The 20,015-nt window shown below is 29.7% G+C and overlaps 1 protein-coding gene across 1 annotated transcript; it reads left to right on the top strand.

Annotated features, from left to right (window-relative positions):
- Positions 1-8,057: 8,057 nt before the first annotated feature.
- Positions 8,058-8,574, top strand: LOC131627304 (agamous-like MADS-box protein AGL80). The gene has a single exon (XM_058898143.1). The coding sequence runs from the start codon at positions 8,058-8,060 to the stop codon at positions 8,535-8,537; it is 480 nt and encodes a 159-aa protein (XP_058754126.1). The 3' UTR covers positions 8,538-8,574.
- The last annotated feature ends 11,441 nt before the right edge of the window (positions 8,575-20,015 follow it).

Genomic DNA, 20,015 nt, shown 5'->3' on the forward strand with positions numbered 1-20,015 from the left:
AAGAATAAGAACAAGTATTCTAAAAACCAGATAATTTTTCAAAGTCCTCATTCACCCCCCTCTTAGGCGCACTCTTATACTTACAATTGGCATCAGAGCAGGTTATAGGTAACATGTTCCTAAAAGATCCTAATGGCTTCCGCAAATCAAAATCCAGTTTTTAGATACGATGGTAGTAACAACAAGCCTCCATTATTTTATGGAGAATACTTTTATTTCTGAAAAATTCGGATGAAGGCTCGCTTATAAGCACAAGGAGAAGGACTATGGGAAGCAGTCCAAAATGGTCCCTTTGTTCCTAACACTGTTGTTGATGATGTTTAATCAACAAAGCTTAATGTTTCATGGAATGACGATGATAAGAAAAAGTCCTCTATAATAAAAAGGCAATCAATCTTCTTCAAGGTGCACTTAGCATGGACGAGTTTTCTCGTGTCTCTGCATGTACAATGGCAAAAGAAATATGAGATACTCTTGTAGAAACTCATGAAGGAACTGTTGAAGTTAAGAGATCTCGATTAAATACTTTAAGTCAAGAATACGAGTTATTTAAAATGCAACCCAGAGAATCTTTTCTCGACTTACAAAAGAGATTCGTGCACTTAGTAAATTACTTAAGTGCACTTGGAAAGAAAGTCACTACTGAGGAACAAAATTTCAAAGTTCTTAGATCCTTAACAAGAGAATGACAACCGAAAGTAACGACAATATCCGAGAAGAAGAATCTATCTAGAATGACTTCCGCAACATTGTTCGGAAAACTTCATGAATATGAAATGGAACTCGGAAGACTTGAAACACATGAAATTCAAGTAAAAGATTCAAAAGACACTGCCTTAAAGACGAGAGTCAAACATCATGATAGCAATCAAGAAGAATCCACTAGTGAAGAAGATGATGATTTTATCAAGAAATTTGAAAAGTTTCTAAGAAAATAAAGGAAAAAGGAGATCATTAAAGGGGAGGCACCAATAAGGAAGGTTAAATGTTTTGAATGTGGAGAAAAATGACATGTCAAAAGTGAATGTCCTACACTTGAAAAGAATAATAAATAATTCAAGAGAAATAAGGATAAAAAGTCAAAGAAAGCATATATATCATGGGAAGATAATGAAATAAGTTCATCTTTCGATTCCAAAAGCAAAGAATGTGCAAATCTAACATTGATGGCTTCACACTATTCCGATGATGAAGAGGATGAGGTTAGTAATGAATTTTTTCTTTATGATAATGATGCACAAGGTGCCATAAAGGAACTCTTGAATGAATGCAAAATTCTATACAAAACAATAGCATCTCAAAAGAAACAAATTTCGTCTCTAGAAAAAAAAGTCGAGACAATGAAAAAAGAATTTAGGGATGAAAAACAAAAGATAATTAGTGATCAAAAACAGAATCTTGTATGCAATAATTGCTAATCACTTTCATTCCAAATTGTTCATTTAGAAAGACTTCTTGAAAGGTATGAAAAATGACAAGTTGGGTTGGAAGGGGTCCTTAGCCAACAAAGATTTTCTAATGATAAAAGTGATCTTGGTTATTCAAAATTTCACAAACCAAGTACTAGTAAAATTATCTTTGTTAAAGCAAGTGACCAATCCAACAAGGAAGTGAATAAAGCACAAAAGGTTCATTATTATCATAAAAGAAAAAGTTTTGTTAAAAAGAAATATTATGTTCCAAGATATTAAAGCAACTTTGTACCTACTTGCTTTTATTGTGGTATTATTGGCCACATACCTAATGCTTGCTATGTTAAAAACTTTAGTGTAGCAAGTGGACATTATGTGTGATTTAAGAAGGGAACTAAATATGATGGACCCAAAGCACATTTGGTACCAAATTAAACTTAATTTTATTTGTAGGTTTGCTTATGGACCACTTTAAATCTATGATATTTTGATATGTGGTGGTTCTAAGCATTTGATGGGAGACATAAACTAACTTTCAAATATAGTTCTAAGGGTTATTTCACATATTTGGAATACCTTAAAGGGAGAATTTTTGGCATTAGCAAAGTTGGAGCACTAACTTTCACATCCAATTGAAGATGTACTTTATGTTGAAAGACTAAAGCAAAATATTCTAAAGAAAAAGTCAACTTTGTGACAAAGGCTTCAAAATCATATTCACCAAATATGAATGTTTTGATGAAGTCACTCATGAGGTAAAACTCATAGGTATAAATTTCTTTTATTTTTATAAATTTCTCTATAATTTTAAAGTCTTTTCCCATCCTTTTTGCTAATGACAAAGGGGGAGAAGATATTTCTTTTATTTTTATAAATTTCTCTATAATCTTAAAGTCTTTTCCCATCCTTTTTGCTAATGACAAAGGGGGAGAATATATATATATATATATATATATATATATATATATATATATATATATATATATATATATATATATATATATATATATATATATATATATATATATATATGTCTGTGTGTGTATGTGTGTTTGTCTCTAACTATTGCAGCCTAAAAGAAAGATGCAAAAATCTATATGAATTAAGGGAGGGCTTTAATCAAGGGGGAGTTATCAAAGATAGGGGGAGCATTCACATATATAATAGATTCTCTTTTGTTCTAAGAGTTTCAAGTTTTTTAAGAGATCCAAGCACTTCGAATTTCAATGGTTTGTCATCATCAAAAACAGGTAGAATGTGAAGTCAAGACTCTCCATCTATTTTGTTTTGATGAAGACAAAGTAATAATCAAATGATCATGACAAAAGTATGGAAAAAGCCTCAAGTGCATTTAATCAAATCAAGTACCCATGATTCATCATGTGTAAAAGCTAGCATCCAAGAATTCAAGAATTATATTTTGAAAACTAGCATTGATCTTGATTTATTGAGGTATAAGCATGCAATTCATATTGATAAATTAGTGCTCAATATTTTTCATAATTCACTTGCATGCATAAGTTATTTATGTTAAATTTCCTAAATTATCATGCATAGATATTTGACTCAAATGCATAAAATATTTTTTTATCATGTATTGTAAAATTTATTTCTCATGTTTGGACCATTTTAAATCACTTTCAAATATATTATTTTTCATGTTTGAACCATGTTAAATCACTTTTAAATATAATTTATTGACTAGGATAAATCAATAGTTGTTGCATTAGGTTGGTTTAAATAATTAGACAAATTATCATGCATAAAAATCTTTGATTTAAATGCATAAAATAAAATAAAAAATAAAATAAAATAAAACTTTTTTTTTTAAATGCTGTCAGCACTTGTTAAGTCGGGTCTGTTTAATTGACTTAACAATACCTGATGTTGTTTGAAATTTAAATAATTATTTGAAATTCAAAATTGATGCGAACTTTTTAAGTCAGGTATCCGTTAAACCGACTTAAAAAGTCCTGTACGAATTTAAAAAAAAAACTGCAACTTTTTAACACCTTTTCATGTACTCTTCATGAAACCTTTTCATTTTAAATTGACATTTTTTCATGATATTTTTTCATGACTTCACCATGGTTCATAAAGGTGTTATGCTCTTATAAATACATTAAATTTCAAATTACAAATCACCTCTTTCATCTACAACTAAAACAAATTAAATTCATGTCATCTTTCAAAATTACAAGTGTTTTCATATCAATTTTTAGTGAAAGTTTCTACACTTAATTTTCATTGAAAATCATCATAAGTTTCATATCATTCATTGAACACTTGTATACCATTGAGAAAATTGTCTTGCTTGAAAGAGAAGATCAATCATATAGTGATTGATATATGTTCATCAATATTTCTTCTCAAATATATTTTGTTATTATTGACTTGCTATCTAAGATTGTTGGAAGCAAGGGTTGTTGATTAGTGAGAGGGATGTTCTCATAATCAAATTAATAAATCCAAAAAGATTGTTCTTGGTGGTTGAAATCTTGTTGTCCAGGATTGTTGGAAACAAGTTAGGCACTTTGAGAGGATTGTTCTCATAAGTGGTCTTAGTGAAAAATCCAAGAGGATTGTTCTTGGTCCAAGAGGATTGTTCTTGGTGTTTGGTTTGTCTTGTGTAAGTCACAAACTATAGTAAAATCTCTTTCATGTTGAAAGGGGGTTGGAGTACTCTCGGATTGTGAGGGGAACCAGTATACATCATTGTGTTCTTTACTTTTCCGCATTTACCGCTTTCATCACAAATCATAAACCAGAAAAGAAAGAAACATATGTATAAACTCTTGCCACAAACCAGAAGAATAAGAACAAGTATTCTAAAAACCGGATAATTTTTCAAAGTCCTAATTCACCCCCTCTTAGGCGCACTCTTATACTTACATATTCAACACATATAATATACTCCATGCATTGAAGTTATATGTTAAGTATGTCTTAAAACCTTAGGCTTTGTTTGTGAGTTTGGAGGGCAAGGGAGGGGAGGACTTTAGAAAATAGGAAGAATTTGGTGAAAAGAATAAAAATATTTTGGGTAGGAGGGTTTTGGAGGGTTTGATTTTATTCATAACACCAAAAACCCCATAAAATGTAGAACTCAAAAATTGTATTGAAGGAGGGTTTTGGAGGGTTACATAAATTTTCTAAATATCCTTTAAGTTGTTATAGTATTTTGAAAATTAAAAATTTAGTAATGATAATGACTTTTTTTATCATTTTTAACAAAATAATTTTTTTAAAAAACGTCAAATATTTGTTTATATTTATTCAAAATTTCGTTCTCGGAAGCCTCCCCCTTCCCTCCCCGCCAAATTTGCAAACAATGCCTAAGTGATGATGCGAAAGAAAATATATTTGGAGATTATCAAAACTTTAAAAGCTTAAAAGAAATTTTGTTCGACCGGTTCAGAATATCTAATTTGATAGATTCGATTCACAGATCTGTTAATTAATTTTTTTGACTAATTTGTTAATTAAAGTTAGAACATTACGAATATTTATTATATATAATTTAGAGATACAATAAATTAATATAAAAGGATATTATAAATTTTATTTTTAATTTTCTAAAAAATATAGTAATATATATATATATATATATATATATATATATATATATATATATATATATATATATATATATATATATATATATATATATATATATAATATTTTAAAAGATATTATAAGATATTAATTATATCTTTTATTTTAACAACTAATATCATAAATATATATATATATATATATATATATATATATATATATATATCTCTTTTGTTATTTTAACGTAACAATTTTAGAGTAAAAAAAATAAGGCTTTAGAATTTAGTAATTCCTTTTAGAGTTATTGATAATAAAGAGACAATACTTCTTAATATCTTAATATTGAGAATTTGAGAAATTGAAAAACACTTGGATATAGAGTTTATTTTTGAAAAAATTTAAAGGCTGTTTTTTTTAACTCATTTGTAATTTATTATAACAATTTTTGGAATATAGTGACTTAGAGAGATGCTCTCTTCTCCAAATGTAGATGATCATTTTATCGAATTGGATAAACAAACCTGTTACATTTCTTACTTTCTTTTATCTTCTTGAAAAATTAATTCACTCTCTTATTTTGGTTGACATTGTTCTTTGCCTCCACACATCAATTTTTTTATGTCAATTGAACCTTCGATTTTCACAATATTATGAATTAAAATATAAGTAAAAAACTCTTCAAAATATTTTAAAAAGTCAAATTTTTACCATAAATTTGTTAGAGGGACATCGGGGGAGGGTCGAGTCGGGAACATTGTTTAATTTCCGGGACATTCCTTTGAGCAACACACCTTTGTGGAAGAGACACCACTTCTCCACCTAAAACCTTAAGGTGATAGGTGAGTGGGTTCTCCCACTTATATATGTTCAAGTCACCACACACATTTCCAATGTGAGACTATTATCCACACTCACACTTGATTCTCAACACTCCCCCTCAAGTGTGAGTCTTACACAAATGCTCCCCCTCATGTGGAAGCTTCTCTTCCACATACACTTGTATCCGTTGACTTCAACTACATGTATCCGTTGATTCTCTTCAACTACATGTATCCGTTGACTTTCAACTACAAGTTTTTAGCCCGTCCTTTTTTCTTGAACCAAAGACTCATGATACCATTTGTTAGCGCAACATCGAGGGAGGGTCGAGTTCGGGAGCATTGTTGATTTCCGGGACATTCCTTTGAGCAACACACCTTTGTGGGAGAGACACCACTTCTCCACCAAAAACCTTAAGGTGATAGGTGAGTGGGTTCTCCCACTTATATATGTTCAAGTCACCACACACATTTCCAATGTGGGACTATTATCCACACTCACACTTGATTCTCAACAAAATTTACATTTTATAAACAATGTTTCACAAAAAATAATGAAAATTAAAATTGAGTGTCAAATTAGGTCACTTATCTATAAAATTTAGTTTGAAATAATTTCCACTATAAAAGTTTTATAAATATTTATAAAAAAAATCATTCTATTTTAAATCTATGAGAAACGAACCCATCATCTCTAGGGGTGAAAATAGATTGGACTAAATTAAGCTTTTTCAATCATGAGTCTTGACTGCTACGAATTACAAAACTTAAGTCTGCCTTGTTTTCTATCATAGACTTATTTTTAGGTCTGAGTTTGACATTTTTGAAGGCCTAATAGTCTACATAAAAAGATGTTTTATTAAAACATTTATAAATAAGCAATTCAACTAATGTTTAAATAGACTAACAAATTAAAATATCAATGAAACTAAATGTTTATTTGCATTTACTTATTCAAGTTTACTTATTAACATAAGTTTTGCAATACTATTTGTTTAAAAAAAACTTATAAAAACAACCGTTGACGTTGTTTCATAAGTTTTTTCAGCTGATCTTCGTAAGTTTTTCAAGATAACTAAGATTTGTTTTTGTATTTTTAAATTTTATTCTTATTTATTTAAATAGGAAGGTCTAATAGATTTTAAAAACCTTTTTATGACATATGACATAACCTGACTTTGTGTAGGTTAGATCGTATGACTCCGTTAGTCAGTCTGACTTATTCCCACTTCAACCATCTCATACAAAATTACAAAACGATATTACAATCTCAATATAGAAGTTTCATATTTACATATAGGGTCATTCTAACAAGTAACAAGTGCTCCATGGACATTTTTTTAAGGATTCTAAATAAAGAAAATAATCTTTAAAAAATAATCTTTTTCATTTTCAATGCATTGTTTTAATTTTTTTTTCAAAATAACATATTTTTTTATTCTTTAAGAAACCCAATTATTTTCATTTTCAATGCATTGAATTCAAATATGTTAAAAAAAACATACTTTTTTAAACTCTTTAAATAATTATTGCTGGAGCACTCGTTAGTATTTCTCTTAAGTATATTATAAGTTGTTTTATATTGTTATAAAATTATTTTCTAAAATATTATTTCAACTATTTATATCGGGATATATGACCGTGTATATTTATATAATATTTTTTATCAATATTTATAAATAATAGTTGAATTATAATAATTACAATATATGAAATTGCCATGATTTATAATATACATCTATTCATAGTATGTTTCCCTTTTGAGCTCAAAGATAATATCTAGAATTTAAATAATTATTCAATGTATGGTCCTTTTGTTACAATTTTTTAAGAAAAATATAAAATATTATGTACGTTTTAATTTCTTTAAAAAAGTGTTTTAAATAAAAAAATTAATTTAAATAATTTTTATTAAAAATGTTTTAAATAATTTATTTTTTTATTATGACATTTGTTGTTAGTGGATCAACATGGACTACATGAAGTATCGTATATTCCTATTTATAAAGTTTCACATAATAAACAAACTCAACCGTTGATTTGACATCAAACGGTTTAAAATATATATCATGTAAACTTAATTACAAACAATCTCATTCATTAAATTAATTTCCAACGGCTGAGATCAAATCTCTATCTTAACCGAAAAAATATCCAATTCTAGCAGCAGCCATAACTCGTTATAAAACCCATAATACATTGGGAAAATACTGCAACAATTGATTCGTCGTTTCTAATTCTTTGCGATTCTTTGCAATTACTCTGCAAAGCGATGACCAGAAAGAAGGTGAAACTCGCATTCATCTCCGACGATTCGGCGCGAAAAGCAACGTACAAGAAAAGAAAGAAAGGCATCATCAAGAAGGTGAGTGAACTTACAATCCTCTGTGGAATTCCCGCCTGTGCTATTATTTCAAATCCTTTCGATTCCAAAACGGAAGTGTGGCCAGATCTAGACGGAGCCAAACAGGTTATCGAGAGGTATCAGAGTTCGTCGGTGATCGATGGCACGAAGAATGTGAATCAAGAGAGTTTTCTCTTGCAGCGGATTACGAAGGCTCGGGAGCATCTTAAGAAGCTGAGGAATGAGAATCGTGAGAAGGAGATGAGTATTCGGATGATGGAATATATGGAGAAGAAGGATTTGCCGGATGATGTGAGTGTTTCGGATTTGAAGGAATTTGAGAAGTTGATTGAGAAGAATGTCAAGGAGATTGATAACAAGATTGTTGCACTAGGTGAATTAGATTAAGCTTGTATTATGATTTTAATTGAGATTATGATTGTTGTTTAGGGAAATTATGATTGTTGTTTAGAGAAATATTGTCTTTGTTGTTGTGATGTTATGTGCATTTGAATAAAGCATATGGATTTGAATAAATTTGATTATTATTATTATAAAGTTTTCTTTCTGATAAACTTTTATTTATATATTTGGTAGTTCTAGGTAATAGGAATTTATAGCAACATTAGAATTGTAAGTAAATTTTGATACTATTTCTAATTTTATGAGAATTTGGGAAGTTGAAAATAACATTTCTAGCGGTAGAATTAAACAATATTTACTTTGAAGATTTTATTGTGATTGTGTACTGTAATCGTTTAGACTCTTTAGGTTAGAGATTTTCAATGTTAATTACAGATATTATGAATTAGACTTTGAATAACCTTGTGAATTCATGGTAAAACTTAGGGTATTGCAATAGTTAAGAAAAAGGGTATTTACAAGAAAAATCAATTGATTATTTTTTTGACTGGAAAATGAATTGAAATTTATTCCTAATGCATTCCCCCATTAAGTCAAATTATGTATATATATTTTTGAACAGTAGTCAAATCATATATTTAATGATTGTGTCTTTTGAATTTATTTTAAGTAAAAAAATTGGATAAAGAAAAATTATTATATTAAAAATGATATTAATATTCATTTTCTTAGATGAGATTTAAATTATGTAAAGGTTAATATTAACCACAAAAATGATATATTTTGACCTTATATTAGTATAAAAATCAGTAATATTGTTTATTGTTTTTGGTAATCATATTGCTAAATAAATCCTTTTTTATTTAGGTAAGTTTATGTATGGTAAGTAAATATATTTTTGTTTCAAAAATAATTATTTGAATAAAAAATAATATTAAGTGGATAGTACTGTAGGAATATATAATGTAACTGCTCAAAAATTTATTGATGATACAATTTTTGATATTGTAAACTTTACTATATTAAAAATTATTATTGATAAAAGATAGTGTTGATATTTTGTTGCAACAGGAGAAGCACAAATGTATTCAAATGAAATAAAAAATACGATTGTTTATAACACATACTCTAGAAGTCGTTCTCAAAATAATGTCTAATTTAAAAAAAATCGGTTCAAATACATTGTATATGCATATTGATATAGTTTTCCTTTTTTTAATATTATAAATGAAATTCCAGAAACATAAAAACCATAATACATTATCAACTTTTTAATTGAAAATGAATTAAGAAAATAATACCTAAAGATGGAAATATAAAGAAATTAAAATTTTAAATTGTATGGAATGTAATAATTATTATAACAAGTAAAAATATACATAAAATAAAAAGAAATTTTATTCTATGAATTTAGTCGAGTGATATAGAAAAACATATCTCATATTATTAGATGAATTCTAAAGTTTTTCTTAATTTAGAATAAATGTCTTATTAGACGGTAGAGTTAGAATGAATTTTGGGAAAGTAAGAGATCCGTACATTCGTACGCAACACGTAATATTACAAAAGTCACGCAAAATATTAGATAGTTAATATATAAAATACGATACGGATTTTAATTCAACACTAATATAACATATATTTTTAATAAAAATCAAATATAATTAACCATTTTTATAAATAAACTTGTCTTGGCACTATGCAAGGTCAAATATTTAACATGGACAACAACATTGCTGTTAACTTGTAACAACATTAAAAATGTATGTACAGTTTCAAATTTTGATGAGAAATAAAAAAAAATGAATCAAGTTTGTTTCAAATTTAAAAGCATTCTTAAACTCTTTGATGTGCATTTTGCATATCCATTGGAGATGTGTACTAAATTCCATGTAGAATATTTTTGCTTGAAACTCAACATACACCTAATTTAAAAAAGAATATAGTGAATTGGTAATGGAATCTTAAAATCAATGTTGAAAAAATAAATATCAACATTTTAAAAAATAGTAATTAATTTTTTTCATAGAGCATTTCACACAACATATATGTAATTTAATTTTTATATTCTATTTTGAATAGTTTACCTTTTAAATTCTTAGGGATATGGATTGGTGGTGGCGGTTTCTCAATGTGGAAGGAGGTGGTAACCAATATCAAATCAAGGTTAACAAGGTGGAAAGGAAGAAACATCTCGATTGGAGGTAGAGCCACTCTAATTAATTCGGTGCTTAACGCTATTACTATTTTCACTCTCTTTTTACAAAGCTCCGAAATATTTCTTAAATGAAGTTAGAAGTCCCCTTAGTAACTTTTTGTGGAATGGTAACATTAATAAAAGATCTATTTATTGGGTGAAGTGGAAGAATATTTGTAAGTCCAAAGAGAGAGGAGGGTTAGGAATAAGAGATGTTGGTGAAATGAACAAAGTTCTTCTTTTAAATTGGAAGTGGAGAATTTTGAAGGAGGATAATTCTATTTGGAGTAAATTTCTTCTCTTGCGATATCTCAATCCAAAACTCAAAGTGCTAGCTTCTTGTGAGGAAGTTCTAAACCGAGAGGATTCTACTTGGTGGATGGAGGTCATTTTCTTAATGATTTCAAGGAGGAGAGTTCCAACGAAGGATTCACCGATTGGGTCGAGTGCAAGTTCAAGAAAGGTAACGACATTTTTTTTGGCAAAGTTGTTGGTTGGGTGATCAAACTCTTAGTACCTCTTTTCCGTACTTGTTTGATCTTGCACCCAATAAGCTTTGTGCGGTTAGAGATGTGATCTCTTGGAATAACGGAGCTTTTTCGTGGAATCTTGAAGCTATTGTTGGAAATGATCAAATTCGACTTCTGGGCTCAAACGGGGGTGTCTCGGCCGGAGCTTCACAATTGAGGGACTTAAAGGTTGTACTAGACGGCATCATTCTGGATGACTCCGAATCCGATGACTATCTTTGGAATCTAACCTCCGATGGTAGTTTTTCGATCTCAAGTGTTTCAACGGCGGTTTCTAACGCGAAGGATTCGGCTTGGCCAACTTCTACAATCAAAAAGTTGGATGTTATTTGGAAGATTAATATTCCGAAAAAGATACAAATTTTTTCTTGGAGATTCTTCATCAATAGACTTCCTCTAAACGATCTTTTGGCTCATAGAGGTTTGTCTAATTTTCCCTCTCTTGATTGCTTATTTTGTTCTAATCACCCGGAAACTTCGGAACACCTCTTCTTCCATTGTTTTGTTACGAAAGGGTTTTGGGAAAGAATTTATCTTTGGTTGGGAAATGGCTTGGAGTTTTCCATTGAAGAATTCAAGAGTTTTGGTAGAATCCAAGAGAAGGTGAAAAACACAAAGAATAGAGCAAAACTCAATCTCATTTTGTTGACACTCATTTGGAGTATTTGGATAACAAGAAATAATATTATTTTTGAAGATGCTCCCTTTAGCTTTGATGTGATAATCTCTAACATTATATACTATTCTTGGAGATGGTTTTGTAATAGTGATATCAAGCTTAGGTTAATTTTTTACGATTGGTACAAGTTACCTCTAAAGAATTACAACTCTAATTAGAGTTTTTTTGTTGTTGTAAGGATTTCACCCCTAGTGCGATTTCTTATATCAATTGCCTATTAAAAAAAAGTTGGGAAAAATTGGATTTTGTCCTGACATATGCAATATATTACCTATTAAGTGACATGATAAGACTTAATTCAAGATATTTGATGGTCCTCTTCTATTACTAAATCGATTGTCCAGTTTAGCAGTAGGTGAGGTGAACGAAAACATCGTGTTATACATTCTAATAAGTTGTTGGAACTTCTTCGATACAGTTGAATCATTGTCAAATAATAGATCTTGCAGAACTTTAGATTGTGTTTTTAACAAAGGGAGTTGTACCTTCCCATTTCAACAGCACAATGTATATTTAGAATGAGCTGATGTCAGCATTTGTTCATTCTTTCCTGATACCACATATTTGCTCCACAATATTGGCATTGAATGAGCATATCTCCAAGATTACAATATCCTAATGTATAGAGACAAAATAGTTATTGTAATTGCAAAAAGTACAATACGTGATAATTCTTAGTGATTAATGGTTGTCATAGGCTTTAGGGTAAATTTTCAGGATTGATGTTGTCTTTGGAAAGAATAAAGACGACCCCGTTAAGCGAAATATTTGGAAAAAGAGATCGATTTTCTTTGAGCTTCCATACTGGTCTTGTCTTGATGTAAGACATTGTCTTGATGTGATGCATGTGGAGAAAAATGTGTGTGATAGTTTAATAAGAACACTTCTAAACATTTCAAGCAAGACTAAATATAGTAAGATTTCTCGTTTATATATGGTGGCGATGGGTATTAGACAACACTTGACTCCAGAAGTAGAGGAAAAAGGTCTTATTTGTCTTCGGCATGTCATACTCTACCTAAAAAGGAAAAGAAAAGTTATTGCGACTTTTTGCAAGTTGTTAAATTTTCCTAAGGTTACTCTTCGAACATTAAGAAACTTGTATCAATGAAAGATCTCAAGTTAATTAGCTTAAAATATCATGATTATCTTGTATTGATGCAACAACTTCTACCAGTGGCTATGTTTAAATGTAAATGGATATCCAATAACAATGGTGTACAAACTAATGAGTTGGGATTCACACGGGTTGACCTTGGTAAGGAAATTTATAAGACCAAATCACTCATCATGGCTACTCAAGCAAAACAAGTTTTTTAAGTGAAAGACCCTGCAGACTTATTGGGAAGAAGACAAATTGTTCTCAATGGAAAACACATTCATCATAGTGATGATGAAAGTTTTGATATTGTTTCCACTCCTTCTTACGCAACATGAGTGCCTAATTCATATGAAGAAGTTGATAGAGGTGATGTGCATGCTATTCGTAACGATCATCAAGAAGAAATATGGGAAAATTAACAACTATTTTAGATTCTTCATTCATAATTTATTCTTCGTTATAATTTCCAATGATGTTATCTAATTTCTAACAACTACTATTATTTGAAATTATAGGTGTTTAAACTGAAGACACCAAGAGACTAGAGACCAAGACAACAAGATAATATAATTTGATTTCATGATATGTACATTGTAGGTTGTTTTGTCTCAATTTTGGTTTTTATTTAATATAGGGTTAAATATGTTTTTGGTCCCTATAAAATAGCTAATTTTGTTTTTGGTCCCTATAAAAACAAATGACATGTTTTAGTCCCTACAAAATTATTATGCACGTAGTTTTAGTCCCTATTATTAAACCAACGTGTATTTTTGAATGATTTTTTTGGAGACATGTTAAAAACGTTTTAAAAAGTTTCTTGAAAAAAAATGAACTCAAAATTTGATTTTTAAGTCGAGATTTTTACTACTTTTATCATTATTTTTTGAAATTTAAAAATTTATATTTAATTCTTGTCATTTTAAAAAATTCTAAACATGTATAAAAAAATTTATTCAAAAATTTAAAAATTAAAGGGTAATTAAACAGTTTTTAAAATTTTTAAAAATAGCAGGGACTAAAAATGCATGAAAAAAATTTAGAAGGACCATTCATTAAAGAAAAAATTTAGGGACTAAAATTAAATGTTAATTTATTTATAGGGGCGAAAAATATATTTAACCCTTTAATATACAAAGTTTGATTCCTATTGGAATTGTGTAACTGATTTAATATAATTTTTGGTCTAATTCAATTCACAAATAGGTGTTTTGTTGTTTCTGGTATGATCCTTATCAGAAATATTCAGGTTGCATAATTGAGAATTCTATAAAAACGAAAAAATATATTTTGAAAAAGCACAAATAATATCACAACGGTTGTTAATTCTACCGTTGTTATAAGCAGAGTGTTATCCAGAATTATAAAAACAAAAAATGGCGTATTATAGGATTCGAAACCAGGACATTTCAATTATTTCACAATGATTGCTTCCATAAACTCTAGTTATAAGTAGCGCGTTATCTAATTTATAACCAGAGTCAAATGTCCGTTGTGGTAACCATCATACATACAATCACATGCTACGTAACAACGATCATGGTACCGTCCTTATATGTTTTTTTGCAACCTCTATCATATGTGTTTTCTGTAGTAGTGATGGAAGTACTCTCAGTTTAATGAAAAGGAGGATGAGGTTGGGTTAAGTTGTGTTGGTGACCTAATTGATGAGACCAGAGACGTCGCCCATATTAAAAAATTAGCCTCTAAGAAAAGGGAAAATAAGAGATATAACTCCAAGATGGTTCGAAGAAAAATGCGGGAGAGAGACTTAGTGCTACGACAAGTAGTCGTGCCCTCGAAACAGGGAAAGCTACAACTTAACTAGGAAGAGTCATATCACTTACATGCATAAGAAATTTCCTCACAGTTCCTACAAGCTTGAAGATTTGAATGGACGACTCATTCCCAGAACTTAGAACTCAATCAATAAGAGATATTATTATAGTTGATTGGTAGGAAGGAAAGTTGCCTATTTATGAAATCCCTTGTAATAATATTTTGTTATTTGTAATTTGTTATTATGATTTGGACGTTGAATTAAATCGTTGGACTTCCACAAAAAGATCCTTGTCGCCCTACAGGGTAATTAAATTGTTAGACTTCCACATGAATAGCCTTGTCTTTCTCCGGGATAATTTAATTAATGGATTTTCACAAGGAGATCCTTGTCACTAAACGGGGTAATTTCCTTATAGAAAGATCTCTTATAACCTCAATGAACTATGTAACTAAATCTCTCCTAAGGAACTCAACTAAGTCTCATCAAGAAAACTTAACTAAGCCTCGCCTGAGAGACTCAACTAGTCTCGCCACGAAGGCTCAACTAAGTCTCGCCACGAAGGCTCAACTAAGCCTCGCTTGAGGGACTCAAATAAGTCTCGTCAAGAAGACTTAACTCAGTCTCGCATGAGGGACCCAACTATGTCTCTCTTGAGGAACTCAACTAAGTTTCATTAGGAAATCTAGATTCACGCATAAAACTCTAATAAAGCTCCCTCTGAATGCCCAAAGGTGATAAAGGATACTAAAACACTTCGGCCTATAAAAGCCCTCGTGCTTAAGGGACTTTGTAGTGGTATAACCAGAGGGGCCTGTAGGAGGCATGGGTGAGGTATATGTCTCTCCCGTTTTCCTTTCAAGGTCGCCTTTTTACGGTTCGAGTGCCCCTATGTGGGATATAATGCCCTTTTTGCATATATGTCGCCCGAGTTTTGAAGAAGATGTTCTTCATCTATCTTAGTTTAGTTTTGATGAAGACAAAATCTTATCAAAGAGAAAATATCAGAGAAGAAAAAATTAGCGGTAAAAGTCAATCAAAGTTCAAAGTTCAAATGATCATATACATTGAAAGTTCAAAATAAAATGGAATTGATCTAAGATATCATTTATAATCCATTATATAATACCTTAATGACTCAAAAAATAATTCTCATCTTCATCTCTAAAGTTATTAAATTATCATGCATAAAAATCTTTGAAACAAAGCCATAAAAATATTGTTTTTAAAAAGCAGTCTTCTTCATTTAAGTCAAATCAGTTGCACTTTTAAATTTAGGCCTATTCAATCGATTTAAGAAACCCGTTTCTGTTTGAAATTTGGAAATTCTTTTTAAATTCGAAAATTATTCTCCACTTGTTAAATCAGATATTCGTTAAATCACTAGGAATTGAATGCAAAACTGTGTCTTTTCAAGAACCCATTGTCATTCTAAACTATTGCAAACTTTCATAAAAATGTCTCAAACTTTTGCATCGATTTCTAAAGATTTCTTAGGATGTATAAGGAAAAATACATTAGTTTTCATTTAACCTCTTTCATACATCATTTTCATATAATTCAAACAAGTTTTTTTTTTAAAATTTTTTTTAAGGTTTTCATATATCCATTACAATGAAACTTTGTGGATAACTTTCATATCATTGAACGAGTTTCATTCAAATTTCTAAGCGCTTAAGATTCATATATATATATATATATATATATATATATATATATATATATATATATATATATATATATATATATATATATATATATATATTTATTTATATATATATATATATATATATATATATATATATATATTTATTTATTTATTTATATATATACACACACAAAATAGCGTTCAGACGGACACTCATGTGTCCGTTTGTCCGCTTTCTTCGGTGTGCAAGTGGATAAAAATTTAAACAGTACTTTTTATGTGTTGATTTTTTATTTTTATTTAATTATTTATAAAATAATAAAAAATAGAATGAAAAAGAAATAAAAACTGCCATTAACAGTAAAGAGAAGTTGAAGTTAAAAAAAATAAATAAAAAGAGTATAATTGAAAAGAAAATAGGCTACACCAAAACCATGTTTTACCTTTAGAGAAGATAACCTAACTTCAACATATGAGTACTCGCATACGGAGAGCTTCACACCTACAGAAACTAACTCTCAACCTCACAACAAACTTGAAGTTTCTAAAAACATTAGCAAATAAAAAAAATATTCCAAAAACCTTAACATTATTTTTCATTCTGTTTACAAACATTGCCTAAAATTAATGTTGAATAGTACCGAAAGAGTGTATATCCTAACATTCGTTATATAAATGGAAGTATACTTTGACCAACGATAAATTGGTTTAAGTGGTAAAACTCTTAAGCAAGTGGTTCGATCCCTAACTTATTGGTATAAAAAATTTCTTTTGGGAAGGGTCCCCTTTGTCTCCCACAAATTTCTTGACGTAAATTAGTCACTGCTAGAAATTGAAAACTTTTACCTATAACATGTTAATATGCAACAAAAAAAAAGGTGTTTCTTGAAAATTCAAAGTCTTTTTTAAAGGGCTTAAATTCAAGGCAATAAGTGCTTAGAATCACAATTAATCAAGATTCTCATATGAAATATTGTAAAAGGTTTATATTTGTTTGAATCAAGATTATGACACTGTTGCTTACTTTTTACTACCTATATGAGCCATTACTTCCTCTGATTCTTGAATCAAAGACCATTTCTCATTTTCCTTTACTTATTGCACCAATAGGATTGGCTATTTGTTGGCAAGCTGATTCTGTAACATTGGCAGTTGATTTTATTCTGTAATATGAATCTCGTTTTCCTTTATAATGAGATCTGAGAAAGGACAAAGAAAATCATAGTAAGAATACTTTTCGAAATACTGAGCAGACATAAAAAAAGTTTGATTCGTCAGTCTAGAAAATGAAAGCTCAAATAATCGGTTATGAAACTATCAAAAGGAATCCTTTATAATTCCTTTAGAAAAACTAGAATCCTTCACAAATATAGATGGTTGCAATTTGCATCCTGAAAATCTGCTATGCGAAAGAATGATGTGCAAATAATGATTTCTCTTTTTGTTATATATAGTAAGTGAATACATTATGTTTTGATATTCTATGATGTTTACTTGTCTTTGTTCACTTTGGAAAGTACTTGGAACGTGTTATGTTGTGAAAATAGATGTTCGATGACTAGTGAGTTGATGGTGGATAGCCAAAGAGAGAGCTACTTTATTTTATTTTTCAATCATTCAATAATGTTCTATATGAGATTATATATATGCTAGTAATCTTTTTGATTTTATGTGTTCCATCATAATTAAATGAGTGAATGAATATCATGCCGTTATTGACTTCTCCTTCTGTCTCAAGTCACAACTATACGTATTAACACGCCATGCCATGAAGAAACACCAACCAAAATTAATTTCAATTTGGAAGAAAATCAGAGAATATTAGGTAAAAGTAGTTGGAACCTAACTAAAGAAAAGAGATAAATAAAAGCAATGAACACAATGACTGATACCGGAGTTTGGCAGATTGTCTGTACTTCGTCTCTTGAACAAGTGATTGGCACATTATGGTGGAGCATTTATTTCATGTTTACATTTTGAACTTACATAGCAAAAATCTTTAAAATAATATGTGAACTACACTTGTTTACATGAAATATATGAGTTTTAAGTACTTGAACATGTGTAACAACCTAGACTCGTGAGAGATAAGTAGGGAGATAATAAAAACCTTTAAAAGATAATGGAGAAATAAAGCAATCCACTGTTGTATTCTTGGTTTTCTGAATGCGTTAATACGAAAATAAGGAATAAGATGAAGATGATGATCATTGACCGCCATTCGTCCTTTTTTGTGTTATAAATTATAAATGATTTATTAGAAGCGCAATATCTTATAACATGCCTTCATCATCTTTTGCGTCAATTTTTTCTAAGTCATCTTTTATGTTATTATGAATATAGCATTTGCACCCAAAGATTTGAAAGTGAGAGATATTCCGCTTTCTCTCTTTATATAATTCATAGGGCGTCCACTTTAAAATGGGTCGTATTAAGACACAATTCATTACATAGCAAGCAGTGTTTACAACATTTGCCCATAGATATTTGGGAAGGTTTGTTTCATTGAGCATCGTCCTCGCCAGCTATATTAGAGATCTATTTTTCCTTTCTGCTACCCCGTTTTGTGGGGGAGTTCTAGCAGTGGAGAAAGTTTACCGAATACCATTCTCGTTACAGAATTTTTCAAAGTCTTCATTTTAAAATTCTCCTCCATGATCGCTTCTTATTGATGCAATGCAATGGTTGTTCTTTTTTTTTTTTGGATAACTCTGGCTAGTTTTCGAAAGGCAACAAACATGTCTCTTTTCTGAGATATGAATTTTGTCCTGATATATCAAGAGTAGTCATCCATAATTACTAGAGTGTAAATATTTCTGCCTAGACTAACATTTCTTGATGGGTTAAAAAGATCCATATGAAGCAGTTGCAAGAGCTAATCAGTAGAAACTACATTTTTAGGTTTAAAAAAGGCCATTACTTGCTTTCCTCTTTGACACGCATCACATAATGTGTTCTTTTGAAAATGTAAGTTTGGCAGACCATCTACAATCTTTGGATTAGGGTTCTTACCAATGGTTCCATAACCTAATATTTTTCCGTTGTTTTTATCACCATATGAGACATATCCTCATTCTTTTGGGAAGAAGGTGGAGAATAAGGTTTTGTCATCTACTATATGCTTTGAACAACCGCTATCAAGATACCATTTAGTGTTTGAGGTTGTAAAGCTTTCTTGCAAAAAAAGAGTTAGTTCTTAGTTTTAGGTACCTATATCATCTTGGATCCTTCTTTGTTAGTATCATAAACATTTCTTCTCATAGGTTGAGATGTCGATACATTTTCATATGATGTTTTATTTTATGTTCAAGATATTTCTTGTAAAAATATGAAGGGGAATGTCTTGCTTTACTTTCATGTATTTTCTTTAAGAAGCAAAATTTTTCTAGATGACCTTTCTTCTTATAATAATTGCATTTAAACTTTGTGCAGTGTGATGTTGTTTCACTCCTACACATATTTTCTATTTTCTTGCTATCGTTTCTTGGATCATATCCTAATCCTCCTTTATTGTAGGAGACTCGTTGATTTCCTAATAGTATTTCCAAATTATCTCTTCCATTTGTGAATGTTACCAATGTTTCTTGAAG

This window comes from Vicia villosa, unplaced genomic scaffold, assembly GCF_029867415.1.
Source record: "Vicia villosa cultivar HV-30 ecotype Madison, WI unplaced genomic scaffold, Vvil1.0 ctg.000358F_1_1, whole genome shotgun sequence".
Lineage (NCBI taxonomy): Eukaryota > Viridiplantae > Streptophyta > Magnoliopsida > Fabales > Fabaceae > Vicia > Vicia villosa.

What these genes read in the sequence shown, in the direction of transcription:
- LOC131627304 (XM_058898143.1), top strand. Translation starts at nt 8,058, where the DNA reads ATGACCAGAAAGAAGGTGAAACTCGCATTCATCTCCGACGATTCGGCG.